Genomic DNA, 16,860 nt, shown 5'->3' with positions numbered 1-16,860 from the left:
ATTTACAACAGCTTAGAAAACAGAAATATGGTCCACTGAAATAAGTGTTTACAGCCATCTTAACCATACTATGGAAAAACCTCTTGCAAGTATATTGACTCAATCTAACACGTTAATTCTCATCTCATGGGCAAGATGTAACAGCAGGTGTTTTTCAGTCAGAAACTACTTGATATATTTTCATTTCAACTAAAATTATTTTAGGATATGACATGTTAAATAACAGAACTCATTTTTACAAGAACTATACTAAGCATTAAAGAAACTAAGTATTATATAAACATAACTTACTTTATCAGAGCAGTTCACTTTAGCTCCATATTGGAGTAAAAGATGTACTATATCCGAGTGGCCTCGTCCTGCTGCCCAAATAATTGGATAGACACTGTATTGCTTTGAAGAAAGAAAATAAGAACCATACGAAATAAAAGTCATATTTTTTTTTTTTACGACCAATATTAATAAAAATGTTCCAAGAGATGATAAACCCACATAAGAAAATTATGAAATTAAAACTAGTAATGTATCAGTAACTATTGCTCAGTACACTGTCTAGATAATGGCTAGAAAAAGGTCTGCTGCTTTGAAACAATCCTGTAACTCCTTCAACAAGGTTTAAAAATTCATATCCTTATCTTAATATACATTTGTAATGTAAGCGAGAAACAAAAGAGGTACACATTACCCCTCAATAATCAAGGCTGCAGACCAATCATATCATGCATACAGAAGCTCCATATGCAAAGCAGATTTAATCTGCAATAGGTAAGTCACTACTGTTGGTTTTTTTTCCCTGCTGTTCACTGTCGCCTCAGACACCAAATTGATTATACTGTCACATCTGTTTGTTCAAGTGTCATGATGCATGTATTTTACAGAAAGGCTTGTAAAATAAAAAAAAATCTCGAAATCTTAGCATGGCACAGTCATATGATCTAGCCCATTTGATAACTTCTGAAACAATGAAAACAAACTGTTGTTTCTAAACTGCACATATTAACTACTCCATAAACTCACACATGCAGAAAAATGACAATTGCTAGACAAGTAGCATTACATACAGTACTTATCTCCTCTCTTGCTGATTTGAATCTTACTAAGAGGTATGCATTCATTTATTCTCATTAAAAAACACTGGCTGTCATAAAGAATTAAAGCAACCACTTGCATGAGTAAAACAATGATTAGTGTTGTATTGCCATGAACACTAAAAGTTTAGTCAAGATAAGATTAGCACAGGATTCAGGATTTTAAACATTTTGTCAGAAGAGGAAAGAGAGGTTGTGTTTTTTGTTTGTTTTTCAAAAACAAAAACAAACAACCACTTACCATTCCAGTGATGTTTGGATTTGCTCCTTTTTCAAGTAGGAGCTTAGCTACTTCAGTACGGCCTTTATATGATGCCCACATCAGTGCAGTCCATCCTCCCTGGCAAGCACAGTTCAAACAAACAACATAACCGGAAAATACTCTCTAATTTGAAGTCAATAATTACGTTTCTAGTTTGGCATTTGTCTCAAGACTGTTTGGCAAGTCCAAGATGTAACAAAGACTGACTACACAATCTTATAATCCTAATAAATCCATGTGTGGAAGTACTGATTTCCTGCTATATGCAAAGCCTGGGAGAATATCTTATTCTAAATGTTCCTGAAAAAATGCACAATTCCAAGTGCATAAAAATCCAGTAACTACACAAACCAAAAAGAAAGCGTTATCTGAAAACAAAAAGCTAGAATCCAAGTCAATTAACTTTGATGGATTTATTTTTGATTTGTCTAACAGACACCTACCTGTCCTTCATAAAGTAACTATGTAATGACTTCCTTCTTTATGAAAGCAGTCGTATGTCCTCTCAAGGGAGTAGTAATAGCAATTAACTTCAAACTTTAATGGTTCATTCATTTAAGTTTGTAAGCAAGGAAACAGAGGTTTTACTGTTTATGGCACCTGACTGGTCGGGTAACCAAAACTAATTTTAAAATAACAGTATGCCTCTTGACTGTAAGCACAATTTCATTTCTCCACAATAGATCTTTTCAGAGGTTAAAGATCCCTCTCAAGACTGACAGAGGCCTAGAAACGTACTGCTTGCCATGCAGCCATGACCAACACTACAATGCTATGAAAAAGTTTGACATCACAACATGCCACAGCCTTCAAGTGCTTTCTTTAATTGAAGCTCCACTCTGAAGTCTCCCAGGGGTTTACTACTTAGACAGAATGAAATGAGTTCTTGGAGGTACCGAACTCCCTCTTCAACCAATAGATAAGTCTGTAGCTCTTCAAAGGCATCTAACCTTCATTAACCACGTAAGAAACCTCTGTAATTCTTTAGGTGGACTGGACTATAGCGTCCACTCTTCATATTAAAAACGTGGCAAGATGAATGAAATCAAGTCCCAGTATACTGAGAACAAGGATTGCTGGACCGATAATCACAGTTGTACAGAGAAAAAGTAAATACAAACAGATATCTTTTGGGAAAGACTTAACATGTATTTTATGAAAATACTAAAAAAGCAACAACAAAAAGTCACACACACAAGAAAACAACCACTACTCTTCAGTTTAGCTTCATTCCAAAGCAAATTAAGAGAAAAAAGCAGACTTTAACACTAAAGCAATTATTTCAAAACTGTAAAAACAGTATTTAATTATATATTTTCCCATTTTAATGTCACTGAGTAGTCAACTGGAGAATAGCATTAAAAAAGTGATCTGTTTTTACAGAACTGGAAGTTGCTAACTCACTAAATTGTTCTTCTCACTAAAAATATGGAGAATTATTTTTACACTAAGACAACACATACCAGATCTCGATGCTCCAAATTGACATTATAATTGAGTAGTTCTGCTACAATAGCTGCATGTCCTTCTTTAGCTGCTGAAATAAGAGCTGTCCAGTTATCCTAAAAAAATGAAAAGAGTTTTAAATGACATTCAATATTTCAGTTCAATCACTTTGTTTTTCAAGTGTAAATTTGCATGACAGGAAATCCACAACTCCTTAAGAATTATACTTTAAAAAAAAAAAAATACAAAAAGAAAGCTCATAGGCAACTTGACAGTTTACACCTGAAAATACAGACCAGCAGCTACTGCAAATTCTCTCTTCTCTTTCCCAGTAACCATCACTCTCTGCTCCTCAGTTAATTTCTTTTTTTAATTTATTTTTATTTTTATTTTTATTTTTTTTTACAGAGGAAGCAACACCTACAAAGGATTAGAGAATAATAGAGACATTCAGAACAGCTGAGTGGGACTAGACAGCGACTAAGACCACAGAAAATGGTGGTGGTCTGTCTCCACATACAATAGGTGACAGCACTGAAGGGGCTAATACACAGAGGAGTTTGGGTCAGAGCCCTGCTTCTTGGATTTATGATCACTTCAGGAGGATCAGACTTATTTCCATTGTTACAGGTCCAGAAGCCTGCGATAAATTTCTTCCTGCCTTACACTCGCCTTCCATACACTGCTCAAAACACATGCAGGTGTGGACTGTTTTTTTATGAGCTATGTATACATAACTGCAGCAACAGTTTATATGGTAACTATTCTTTCTCTAAGTATATGAACTGTATCATTTACAGAAGACGAAAAAGTCTCCAAAAAATGCTTGGCATTCACTGTCTCCTTTTTGTTCTCAAATGACAGGTTTTATACCAGATCTTTCCTGGATGTCTATGCTGCTGCAATTAAACTATGTGCAGGAGAAATAAATTACCTAGTTTCAAAACAAACAACATTCTTTTTCTGTTTATCAATCTTCTTAGAAATATATACATCTTTCAAAACTGTTCAACACTTCTGTCCTCTTCACCCTTTCTGGGCATCTCTCACCTACAGTCATCCTCTTTGAGGGCAGAAAGATGATTCATAAATTTGACACCCTTCTCTATTTGAAAATCAGGTTCTGATTTTCACCTGAAATAATCCTTTAACTGAAATTCTCCCTCAATACTTACAGAGAAACACCAAAAGCAAACAAAACCAACCCTGACATACCACATCGCTACTGCCAGAAGCAAAATCATTTGGGCCTCCCTGTTGATACAGTTTTTCTCTATTCTGCCTATACTTTTATCTCAAGGACTGCTAATACCATTACCATTCCTTCCTAGTGTTAACTTCCCACAAAAAAATAGCAGCAGCATTCAGCAGAGACTCTCAGATATTTAAAGAATCTTACATATACCTTTTCTTTACAAGGAGTCTAATCTGGGGAAGACAGAGAGAGGCAATTCTGGATTAAATTTCTCTTATATGTCATCATCTTCCATTGTCTCTTCTTCCCTGTCCCCTGAACTCCCATCTAAACACCTTTCCTTTCCCTGACTTGAAATTTCTTCTTCCTCTGTTGTTAGGTACTTTAACAGAGTGCTAATACTTACCGCATCTTCCAAGTTGCAATTTGCTCCCTTCTTGAGAAGCTCCTGGACAATTTCTAAATTGCCTTGCTCGGCAGCCAACATAAGGGGAGTCTGGCCATTCTGAAATTCAAGCGACAGGCAAAAGGAGTTCATTGGGAAGCGATGCAAATTGTGCACATACACTAAAAATAAATGACCAAAAATTACAAAGGAACATTAAGTTTAGTTTCCAGGTTTTAATTGTCAATGAGAAGCGGTGAAAAGGATTGTTTTTACAAACTAAACAGTAAACTTGCAATTAAAATACAATTAAAATCATCCTGTCCCGTAACAGATCAAAAAACCACCCACACATTTCAGAGGTTAAAAATGGCTATCAAAAAGTTACAGGGTTAAAAATATTTTCAGTGTCTCTAACACTGCCTGTTACATTTTGACATCTTGAAGTAATTCAATCCCATTATTTAAAAACAAATAAGTAGGACTAGCCTAGGAATCAGAACAGACATTATAAACATCCACACTGATTCAGAGTAACAATGAGATTTCTTGCTGAAGTCTAGGAAAAAATAGTCAAGTTACATAGCAAAAAGATATTTTTTGGTAGTATACCAAATACAGAAACCACTCAACTCCTGTGCAACACAGGTTCTTAACAAGCAGCCTCATCTCAGGGAAGATAGAAGATACAAAAGCTGGTTTATTGGCCTTGAAGGATCTTTCGAAAGCCAGTTACAATCCATCACCCTTCATCATCCTATTTTGCATCAGAGAACTTCTCTTCAGAATTATCCACAAACAGAAAGCCTTCAGATACAATTGTTCTGCATGATAAAAGCTAAGTTTTACTGAATTTTACAGTAAAACTCTTCATCTTAACAAGTTCAATAAATCGACAGTCTTTGCTGACCTCCCCTTTATCTTTTCTCTGTACCATATAAAAAACTCAGTATTATCTAGTCTACTAAAAGCATTTGATAAATAATGCAAACACTACACTTCAGGAGTTATTTATCAGCAGTTTCCCTGAAAAGAATAAAAAGTGTCAAAGCAGAACCAGAACAAAGTTCGCTAAACTTCATTGATAGAATTAAAAAGAAAAAAAAAAAAAGCATTCTGGGCCATCAGCTATTTTCTAATTGGTTTTCACACAATCTTCCCCAGGACATGGCTAACCATCAGCATTACTCACAATATAACCTGGTAGCCAGCAATGCAATTGTTTAAAGGGAGAAAGCAAAGTTTTATAAAAGTTTATGTTGTATGCGTTCAAAAGGATACCTTAGCTTTTAGGTTCTAAAATACATTTAGTAAAAACAAACAGTGGTATTTAGGTCTGGTCATCAAAAAAATAAAGTATAAGTACTCAAAAATAAATAAATAAATGAGATGAGCTTCAAGTCTGCGTTGAAGGCTCAGAAAGTACTTAAGTATCAAGACCAAAAGAGTAGAAGGAAAGACACCTTAAAGAAAACTGCAGATTGTCAGGATTAAAGTACATTACACAGGACAAGCATCTACCACCAGCTGTTAAGTAATCAGGGTATCTGGTTCACTGGTTCAGGAGACAGCACACAGGGAAAGGACACATGGGGAAGGGAGACTGAGACTTGCTGCACTTAACTGAAATGGCTGACATCAATCCAACAAAACCATCCGTGCACAAATTGACTGGAACATCCGAGTTTCTCCTGACAAATACAGGCAAGATGCTCAAGGCTGGTGGCAACGTGGGTAATCCCACCATCAGCCAAGTCATTGCAGCCTGGGAGGTCCTGGCACTTGGCAAGCCTTGGCTCACCAGCTCTCTCTTTAGACACGTTCCCCTGGGGCTGGCATTCCTGCTTCACTATTTCGTTCGTACCCAAGAAAAAGTGGCCTTGGCAAGGCTAAAACTAGAAACAGAATTGCACTTAATGCAATCGAATTCCAATGAAGAGCTAACCTTTATTTAAAGTCCTATTATCGATACATACAAGCAGTGCACCCTTCCCCCTCCAGACACACACCTTCCTCATGGGTTTAAAACTGATGCAAACCACACACGTGTCCAGAAATCACCTTTTTCAATGCAATGATAACAGAAGACTGAAAAAAAAATATTGTGGAAGTGATTTCTGTTCAAAGAAAAAAAGGCACTTACTGAAACCCAGGAGTGTATTTAGTGCCATCACTAAAGGAAAAAATTAAAAGAGAAGGTAAAGGCAGTGGCACTGTTGATAAAGCCAACACAGACTATCTGGTCCGATTTCAGCCATGCTGCTGGAAAGAATTACCGTCAGAGGAAAGAGGTCATTCTCCTCCTCAGATATACATAAGCCTCACCACCTGGCATGCTGTGTATAGTCTGAAATTTTAGAATTTTCCCATCTCAAATGCTTCAGCACATGCACACACACAGCATGAATGAACATGCTGACAATGAATGAAAACTGTCTTGAGTGAAATCAGAGCTAGTAACTATAGAAAGGCTAAATTCTGTACGTAGTTTTCACATTTATAGGATAGTTTGGTTTTGACTAGTACATCCCATTTGAAAATTTCCACTCCAAAATATTCTTTTTCATCTTATGCAGGTTTTAAAAAATAAAAGAGGATTGGAAAGCCAGCCTGCCGTACACTACAAGACAAGGAAAAAACTGCCTGGAATGCCAGGCTATGGGTATCTGGCTGAGACTGTTTCACGTGGGGCTAACATCGTAGCATCTTCATCAAGGCTCAGAGCCAGGAAACAGGATGTGCCCTCAGCAAGCTCACAGGCTGCCCCCCACACTACATATGTGGTGCATACCCCAGCGGGCCGGGATGCCATTCCCAGGGTATCCAATAGGCTGGAAAAACAGGCTGACAACCCCCCTGCAGTTCAACAAAGGTAAATGCAGGGATTTGAGAGAGGGAGAGAGAAGAAAAAAAGACAAGAAGCAACAGTCACAAGACGCAGCAGCAAATGATACCCTAATAACACACATGGAAAACATTTTTAAACAAAGACTGGTTAAGCACCGCAGCATTGTCCTGAGGGGCTGCAGGATCTCCACCCTTGAAGATTTCCGAATTCTGCTTTGCTAAATCCCTGAGCACCATGATCCAACTACGAAGTTAGCCCTGCAATTAGGAGGCTGAATCCTCCAGAGGTCCCTTCTGCCCTGGGTTTTTCTACGAATCTTTGATTCTCTGAAGATGCTACCTAAGTTGGAAGGTTTCCAGGTGCACAAAACCATTTAAGAAATCAGAACTGAAATAAGCATTGATAATACAAGTCCAGACGCTAACAAACCAGAAAGTCTACTAAAGAAGATGAAACGTGTTAGTCCTATCATCTAAGCTTATTTTTAAAATGCACACAAAAAACGTAACAGTGCAACAAGATAACCTGAATTGTAAACATCACACAAAACAATGGAAACAATCACTGGCAACAAATATTTGTGTGAGCCAGACCTCCCAAAGAACTCCCTGGAAGCCCTAATGAAGTATAATGAAATTAAGTTGCTAATGGTGATATGCTCAAATAAGACTAAATGAAACGGCAAAGCAGCAACTAACAATTATCACACCATCCCAAGATCCAAAGTAATCCACATTTCAACCTCTTACCGTCCATCAAGGCTTCCTGTGTAATCCAGGTAAAGTCATTTAATCTTCCTGGTTATACCTAGACTTACCTTCTGGATTGGTATCTTTTCATCCAGATGAGCATCTGTTCAGATTAAATTCCAAAATATGCTCCTATTTGGATGGTACAACAAAGCTTTTCTTGCCTGGAAACCAGGATGTAGGGGTTATCATCCCAGGTTTCATCCAAAATGGACAGGGAAAGAGAGCACACACAACTGGATCTGTGAACTAAGAAGCAATTCCCAGCTGCAGAAATACAGATATAATCTCCATACACAAAGAAAGGATGGACCCGCACTTTCCAGCTCAGAACACTCAAAAAACAATTGGAATGAAGGATACTAGAGTGCTTGCATTGAATACCGCATGCTCAGTCTGTGCAAAAGTAAGGAAACAGTAGAAAATAAAACTGAAATGTGTATATTAAATAACTAGTGCAATTTCGCTGACTATTCATTCCACAACTAAAGAGCAAAAATACGAAACTGACCTCCACAAAAACCATCTTACCTCATTTCTCTCATCTACATCCCTGCACTTCTCGAGAAGTGCTTTCAGAGCAGGAACATTTCCTTCTTCTACGTAGGTCAACAGACTCTGACTCATCAGGCTTGCCATCTTCGCAGAGTATTTGAAATGCTTCTATAACAAAGCTTACCTGTATTCCAGAAAAGAAGAAAAAAGACATAACTGAAGTATAAAATCCCTATGAGAGTTAATTTTAATATTAGAAAGAACAAATTGTACGTGCCAATACGTCAGCAGCTGGCTGCAAAGCCCCACCATTCTCCCCAACAAAACACTCTGGACATTAAACCTACACTACATTTCAAGTGAGTTGTGTTCTCAGTTACAAATAGTATCCTATTTTAAAGGTATTGACTAATTATGTATTTCGAGCAGATTGCATAGCAGCCTTTCATTTGCATATTTTTTTTCTGCGTGTACAACATTAGGGGAATACCTGTATACCCTAGAGACGTGTACAAGTTGTTTATGCCAGTTGTTTAGAACACAACCCTTATCCTTCAAGTAGAGAAGCAGAACATCGAGACCATTCAACACGATGAAACGCAGTGCAAATATCTAAACTACAGCCACAGAGAACTTTGAGGAACACCATTTATTACACGAGTTATCACCTACTTTATCCAGCCATGCCTGCATGCGATGGCACGTTGTTAGCTTACTGCTCAAACTCAGCATAGCTTCTGTTGACTGCTTGTATCCTTCTTTTGACCTTTAGTTGGTAAGACATGGGAGATTGCTCTTGGTTGAGACAGAACATTAGGAACAATAAGACTTCTTATGAAGCTGTGAGCTAGGAAGTTGAAAGAACCAGCAGCACCACTGCACCACATGGACACCCACAGCTCCAGAAGTTTATTTTATTCATTTTGCGTCTCAGTTAAGTTTCACTGGTACAGAACACACTGTAGGGCTAAACGCAGGACTCCATGGACCCCCCCACCTTTTTCCTCACCCGCAGATGACATGTTTGCACTCTGTGGCTTTTTCTTGCATAAAGCACTGTAAGAATAGAAGAAAACTCAAGGCTGGTGTTAGCTGAAGCCTACTGGTTAGGTTATTCTCCACCAGGCAGAAGCCAAAACCCCGTGGCTTTCCCAGGCAAATTCTTTAACTTCTATTTTCACATAAAAGCAGCTAGCAAATTTTCCTACACTCCCAACTGAAGAGGAACACGAGCCAAAAAAAAAAACAAAAAAACAGACAAGAAGCAGCTAGCAGGAATTTCCCTAAGTTTAGAGCAGAGAAGTTGATATAAATCTCTAAATCTGAATTAAATAATTAACTCCAGTTTAAATTGCTTAGACTGTAACACTATCACGCCATCCTTCCTCCTGCAGCAGTCGAGTTATATATAGACAAAGGCACACCGCTGTCAGGACACATTAGACACAACCTGAGCTCGCCCGCAGCACCACAGCCGTCAGAGGACTTTGACACAGAAACGCCCGGTTCAGAAAAATGCCAGCAAAGCCGCCAACGGGCTCAGTTAAAATGACAGCAGCTCTGGGTGCGTGGAGAAGGACTGGAGGGATACACAAAGGTTCAGTGCCAGAGGAAGCTCTGAAATGTGTAAGTTGTAGGGATGGAAGCAGAGGAACATCAGAGAGAGGAGAGAGGGAAAGGAGGGCCTGTGAATCACACCGTTAAACTTGGGTTTATAACCCAGGCTGCAATTAAAAAAATAAAAATAAAAATAAATTGCATGGTTCAGACATTATTTTAAACCCAAACCTAAAAACTGTTCCAAAGAAGTCCAGATCTGGCACACAAAGCCCAGCAACAATTTTACGAGGCCCTGCACAAACAGCCCGCCTCTGCCCCAAGAGAGACAAACTACAAACACAGACGGTGTGCCCTGTTACCAAACAGTTCAGTACCATCACACAAAGGGGGATAAGCAGTACAATGGTGGCATCATATAATTGGTTTGGGTTCGGTTTTTTGGGTGTTTGTTTTGGTAGCAGGAGCAAGTGCTAACTGAGAGGCTGCTAACTTAAAGAGAAACAAAACAAAACAAAAAAACACACAACAAACCACAACAAAAACAACTGGCTGAAAAGAACTGGAGTGATCCGAGTGATTCAGTGCCCACACACGGGCACTTACTGTCATTTTAGATACCAAAATAGCAGAAAAGTCAGCATCTTGCCTGGCACCCGGCTGCCATTCCAGAAGAGCGTGCCTCCTCGTGACCTGCTGCTCCCCTCCAGCCCTACCCAGACGTTTCTCTTGGGCAACCAAAAATGACACTTGATGTTCGCACTGGGGCACCCGAGTGTCTTCCATCGTTGTCTTTTTATTTTTTAACAACATATTCTGATGGAAAATCATGACATGCAACTTGCCACTAGCTGCAGGGCTGGCACAGACACTTGCCGATTTCCCCGTGCAGCTTCCCGGCTTCCCTCCTGTAGCTGTGCCTTGGCTCTCATGCTACCTTCCCCACCAAATAGTAAACGGAAAAATACACTTAAAAACATCAGCAAAACATGATTACAGTCTCTTACCAAGCATATTTTACCGTGCAGTTGCGATCAGATGTTTCCACACCAGCTAAAAGTTTACTGGCAAAGGAAAAGGGTATTCAGCAGCCCTTGCTCCTCAAAGGCAAGTTCTCTCCTTTATGTTCCTTACCGCCACGTTTCAGAGAGGCAAAGGCACCGTAGATAAGCACACGGCTCCAGAAATCATTACTTGATTTCTCGGTTATCAAAACTGCACAGCTTCTGCCCTAATGTAGGTCTGAATCCTTAGGTGCACCTTAAGCCTTTGACTGACAGCAAAGCAGCTCGTGCTAAAGCACATCCAGAGCTGCATTTGCAAACGCTCTGTTAATACTACTTTTAAATAGTCAAAGTCTTTTTCGGGTGAACCATCTCCAAGGATGATACTGACAGTCTGTCACTTATGCTTCATTGTCACAAAATAGTCCCTTCTTAGAGCTAATAATGGTCTGCTTTCTAAAGACAAGAACAGCAAAAATGAAATATTAAAACCCTGAGTTCCACATCCTCATGCTTTCACTTGACACTTTTCAGGCAAGATTTTCAGTGTCCAGAAGATCAAGATCACCACGAGACTCTAGGAAAGCACTATTCAGCAAGTCAGCACACAACCTGGCTTCGTCAGCTGAATATATGGGTTAGCATTCTTCTCATCGCTAAAGCAAACTAAACAAAAAAAAAAAAACAAAAGAAACACACGCACACACATATATATACACACACACATATAGAAGAGGTTAGTGTTAAGATATTCAGATGTTTCACATTTGTTTTTCTTCAACAATAAACATGCCTGAACTTACGCTGAAGTTTGTTCATGGTATTTTACACCAACTCCCTATCAGCTGAGCACAATCACTGTCCACCCTATTATTAAATACGTTTGTTTTTACTGTTATGAAAATTATGTGCAGTGCTCAAAGTCTGCAGGGGTGCTAGACATTACGATGTGATTTCCTCCCATGCTGAAGGTTTCTTTTAAACTATTGGAAATGCTTTGAATCAAGACTGAGATACTGTCCCTAGACAGGAAAGTTAAATTCATCCCAGCCCCTCAAATGTAAAAGCTCATGAAGCATGCATGCATTCCTACCCATTTCAAAATATAAAATAAACACCCCACCACCACTCCACACCTCAACAGCACTTCCTACACCAAATGAGATCTTAACCCCTGCCAAGCTTGGTAATTCTAGTGCAAAAACAATACTGCCCAAGAGCATCCAGTACGTACAGTGATAAATTGCTCAATTAAAAATATTTACTTTCTTCTTTTGACACAGCAGAAGTATTTTCTACAACCTATACCCCTGCTTCCATCATTAAAATCAGGAAACCTGTTTGGTAGTTGATCCCCTTTCCCATCAGGATTAATTCTGTTTATTTCCCCCACACACACCCATGCAGAACCAAACCAATTTTCAGCTGATGAACCTCCTCTTCATTCACCATCCTAACTTATAAGCCTGGAAATTTCAAAAAACACGCTTAGGCAGCAAAGTCTGGTACTTTGTACGACTAAGAACACACCAGGAGCAAGGAAAAGACACGCTAAGCGCACAAACGCTTAGGTGAAGGTAACATTTGCACAAGGATTAACCTGTTTTTGTGCTTCATTAACTGGCTCTCCCATCCTGAGCTGAAGCAGATGTTATCACCGTTTTGGAAAGACTGCAAAAATTTGCTGATTTACTAAACTTTAGTCTTTCAACTGCAACAATACTGACAGCAGAGGTCCTGATCATTCTAACCTGTAGATTTTTACGTACTCTCAGTATTTTGTATCAGCTTCTACCTGCATCGAAAGGATTAATATTACTACACACTAAACTTTTGAAATACCACCATCTTTTTCATAGCTCTCTCCCATAATTTTTGGTTATTTTGTGAGCTGTGACCACTAAGTTCAAACATTAACATTACTGAGGAGACTCTTTGTTTACAATAGGTAAGGATCATAGTGACTTACATAAAATGCACACTTCGTGGAAAAAAAAAAAAAAAAAAAAAGATCGTCACCTTCTTTTTAAGATGTTTCCTTTCATTCCTGATATTAAAGCTACCCCAACATGCAGTGCTGCAACAGATCTCTCAGGTAACTGTAAAAGAAATAACTGGTGCTGCTGAAATCTTGATGTGCAGAAATCAGACTTGGAATTATGGGGAATCTCGCCCTGGAGAGCTGGAAATGCCATTCTGCCAAATTAGAATTTAAAGGAAAACGGAATACAGAAAAATTGCATATATAAAATTTGTTCTGAACGATTAATGAAAATTTGTATTTTGCAGTGGCATAGAACTACGTAAAACAAGAACGGGAACATGGTCTTTGCTCACCCTGCGGGGAACCTTGCTGATACAAGCACTGCCTATCTTTAACAACTCCTTCAATACCTACTGTGCATATTTCATAAACATTAGAACAGGTAACAAGTCAGGCATCACATGAAATGGTAAGTATTTTTAATTACTTCTTCTACAGGGACTAAGACAACCAGGATTCTGCTGAAATACCGGATTTCTGAAACAGCTGAAATGTGTTTTGAACACAATACCTTCTGGTACTCTGAGGAAGAAAGAAACAACAAATCCTAAGTTTCCATAAGTAATGGAAACCCTACCTACCCCACTTCTCCAGTGCCTGAAGTTCCAGTATGACTAATGACCTCATGATGATTTTCAGCTTTTCCTTGTTATCCGGGAACATTTACTCTACCTCTCCTATCCACACTCATGCTAGCCGAACAAGAAATGTTTTAACAGATTGCCACACTTTTTGTTGCTTTATATCAAAGAACAAAAAGTAAAATTACAAAACATTGAGAGCCAAAAAGAGAACTAAAGATGGGGACATGATTAATCCGAAACCTGTAACAAACAGAACCAAATGAGGTTTGCACAAAAGGAGGCCCCTAGGGCTCTAATCATTATTATAGTAAAGAGTAAAAGATATGGGAAACTGGAAATAAGCAAGACATTACATCCAATCTCTTTCATCTTATGCACTCAAGGCAACTGCCAATTCCAAACACTGCAGTGACAGGATTTTTTTTTATTATTATTTTTAAGAGAAACAAGACTGGGGATTACATCCAGAAGACCGGAAAGATGCCAAGATGTAGCAGAATTGTAGAATCACAGGATGTATTAAGACAAAAAGAGATCGTTGTCATTGGATAGCAACTATGAGATACGTCTATGTTCTATCCTCATTAAAATCATCAGCTAAAAAGAGAGGTTTCATGCAGTACCTGACAGTGGTGATTTACGCCTTGTCAGAGAAATCACTCTACCTTTAAGACAGAATTTGAATATGGTCAACGAACAATAAGGTATTGCTAAGCCCATCTGAATTTTAGAAAATAATTCAATAGCTGTACAAAATACAAAATGCTCAATCCTACTAAACGCCATTTCAGGTTTTAAATACTTCAAATAAAAGAAAGTAAACAGAAATGCATATTAATACTGAGCTTTTCAAAAGGAATTATACCAACCAATATAAACCAAACTGTCAAAATTCATACAAAACACACACAAGTGCAGCAAGAAAGCCCACAACACCATCTCACTCCACCTTACAAAGCCAGGATATTTCTCCTTATGCGATCAAGGCTTCATTAGACCCAGCCTCCTACAACAAAAACCTAACTTCCACTTCAAGAAATGGAGGTCTTTCTGCTACAAACACTTCAAAAGGAATATGGCCGTGTTCCAGAAGCAGTAGTCACACACGATTTTGATTAGATTTATGTTTCTTAATAAAGGAGTTGTTTTAAATAACCAGTTGCTGAACAGAGAGTAAACGTCAAGCAAATACGTGGGGGGCTTACTTATGCGTTCTAACCCGACTTAAAGCAAAACAAACAAAAAACAATAACAAAAGAAAACCCCACTCCTTACATCTTTCCACCCCTTTATTATTTGGAGAGGGGGAAGGTGTCGGCGATTAACCCCACAATTTGAGGATTTGCCCCTCCGCTACCTTACCCCTCAGCAGCCCCCAGCCTAAAGCCACGGAGGGGCAACCCGCGGCCCCGCTTACCCCCACAGCCATGCCCGGTCCCCCCCCACAACACGCCAAGGAGAAAAGCGAAGGTAACGAGGCCCGGCCCGAGGCACACCGAGGCCGCTTCGAGTCCCCCGGGGGCTCGGCACCGGGCCGGGGGGCGATGCCCGCACCCCCCGGTTCCCCTTTCCCCAGCGGTGACGCCGCGGGGCCCCGCAGCGCAGCGCCCTTTGTTGGGCGGCGTTCCCCCACACCTCCTCACCCTTCCCCTGTCCCCCTACGGCCACCGCTCACCCCAAAGCCGGCGGGACTCGGCCCCTCGCGGGCGGCTCCCCGGAGCCTGACGGGGAGGCTGTAGCCGCCCGACGCCTCTCACTTCCCCCGGGCAGCGGCCGCCATTTTACCTCCCTCTGCCTCCCTGCCCCGCTGCCGGGCGGGCGCGTCATGGGGGCGGGCGCCGCCGCCCCGGGGAGGGTTCCGCCACCCCAGAATGGGCTCCACAGAGCCGGGGAGGAGTCCGCCTCCCCCCCGCCTCGTGTCCCGGGGATGGCTGGAGCCTCCTCGGGTTGAAGAAGCCCGCGGGGCCGCCGCCGCTGCTTTAATAAGCGGTTGCGAGCGGCTAATAACGGGGACTCGAAAAAGCCTGCCCGGGAGCCCTCACGGCCGTGAGTCACGGCGCTCCGCGGCGCCCCGGCACGGCCGCCGGCCGCGGCTGAGGTGGCGGCGGGCAGAGGAGGTCCTGCCCGGGCCGGTGGCTTCGCCTCGGGGCCCTCCGGGACAAAGGAGAGGCTTGGGGGTCACGGCGAGGCGAGGTGCGGCCGCCGGGCTGACGGAGAGCACGGCGAGCACCGGGAGGAACCGCACCCCGGCGTGCTGCCATCAAATGTTAATAAAAGAAAGTGTTTGTCCGCTGAGACACCTTCTGTCAGCCTCCGCGGATCGACGGGTTTTCAAATATTTTCAAAATACTGCTGGTTTTCAGAGTTCATACAAATATATATATATATGTGTCTAACTTTATGACATCATCACTTATCATCACTCTATTACCGTAGCTTTTCCACCCATCAGTAAATGAGCTGTATTCTACAAACTGGCTACAAGTTGGTCAGGCAGGGACCTACCTGCACATGCTGGCAGGGAAGGCAGTTTTCTGCGCTTCACCTTCTTCCCTTCTCACCGTTGCAGTTCCAAAGCTGTCCCACTGTGGACTGGTCCAACTCCTGACACGCTCGTGCCGTCTGATCTCATCTGAGGACTGCAAAACACTGTCTTGTGCTCTTCCTCTCGTACCCTACCCTTACATTAGGAACATTTTCCCATCAGTGATTAATTCACACTGAGAATGAAACGTGGTCCCATGGAAGGGTCGAAGCTGGAATCTAGTACAATTAGGATTTCACACAGAGCACTCCACTTCTCATAAAATATTTTTCTTTTTTTTTTTAAATGAATATGTATAAAATGAAATGTATGAATAATCTCTTAATGGTTATTGCAAATACTTTTGTCACTCACATCACAAATGTAGTTTCAGTGACACTTAACAACTTGGAGTAGTATTTTTTCACAGTCTGTAAAGCGTAGAAATATTTGATGATGCTCTTTAAAAGGGTAATAAATGCTAAACTGCTGCAGTACAGTGCACAATCTAACCTAATCTTATGCCAAGAAAGTATCTTTTCTCCTTCCTACTATTCATTTTCTACAGGATTTCACAGAAACACAGAATGGTAGAGGTTAGCAGGGACCTCTGGAGGGCATCTGGTCCAACCCCTACTCCAGCAGGGCCACCCAGAGCAGGGTGCCCAGCACCACACCC

At 40.7% G+C, this 16,860-nt stretch overlaps 1 protein-coding gene across 6 annotated transcripts in view; it reads right to left on the bottom strand.

Annotated features, from left to right (window-relative positions):
- The window catches only part of KIDINS220 (kinase D interacting substrate 220), a 73,552-nt gene extending 57,293 nt beyond the window's left edge, over positions 1–16,259 (bottom strand). For 3 of the 6 annotated variants that reach the window (XM_040550482.1, XM_040550486.1, XM_040550487.1), the window contains exons 1-6: positions 15,333–15,525; positions 8,505–8,652; positions 4,398–4,496; positions 2,814–2,912; positions 1,330–1,428; positions 292–393 (exon numbers count right to left, since the gene is read on the bottom strand). In XM_040550482.1, coding sequence (XP_040406416.1) covers positions 292–393; positions 1,330–1,428; positions 2,814–2,912; positions 4,398–4,496; positions 8,505–8,612 — 507 coding nt within the window. In that variant the 5' untranslated portion in view covers positions 8,613–8,652; positions 15,333–15,525. Of the gene's footprint in view, positions 1–291; positions 394–1,329; positions 1,429–2,813; positions 2,913–4,397; positions 4,497–8,504; positions 8,653–13,048; positions 13,196–15,074; positions 15,094–15,332; positions 15,526–16,162 lie in introns of those variants that run through there. The other 3 variants (XM_040550485.1, XM_040550484.1, XM_040550483.1) reach the window with 3 other exon arrangements.
- Between the last annotated feature and the right edge of the window lie 601 nt (positions 16,260–16,860).

This window comes from Cygnus olor, chromosome 3 (assembly GCF_009769625.2).
Source record: "Cygnus olor isolate bCygOlo1 chromosome 3, bCygOlo1.pri.v2, whole genome shotgun sequence".
Classification (NCBI taxonomy): Eukaryota; Metazoa; Chordata; class Aves; order Anseriformes; family Anatidae; genus Cygnus; species Cygnus olor.
This window is presented reverse-complemented; position numbering and strand designations above follow the sequence as displayed.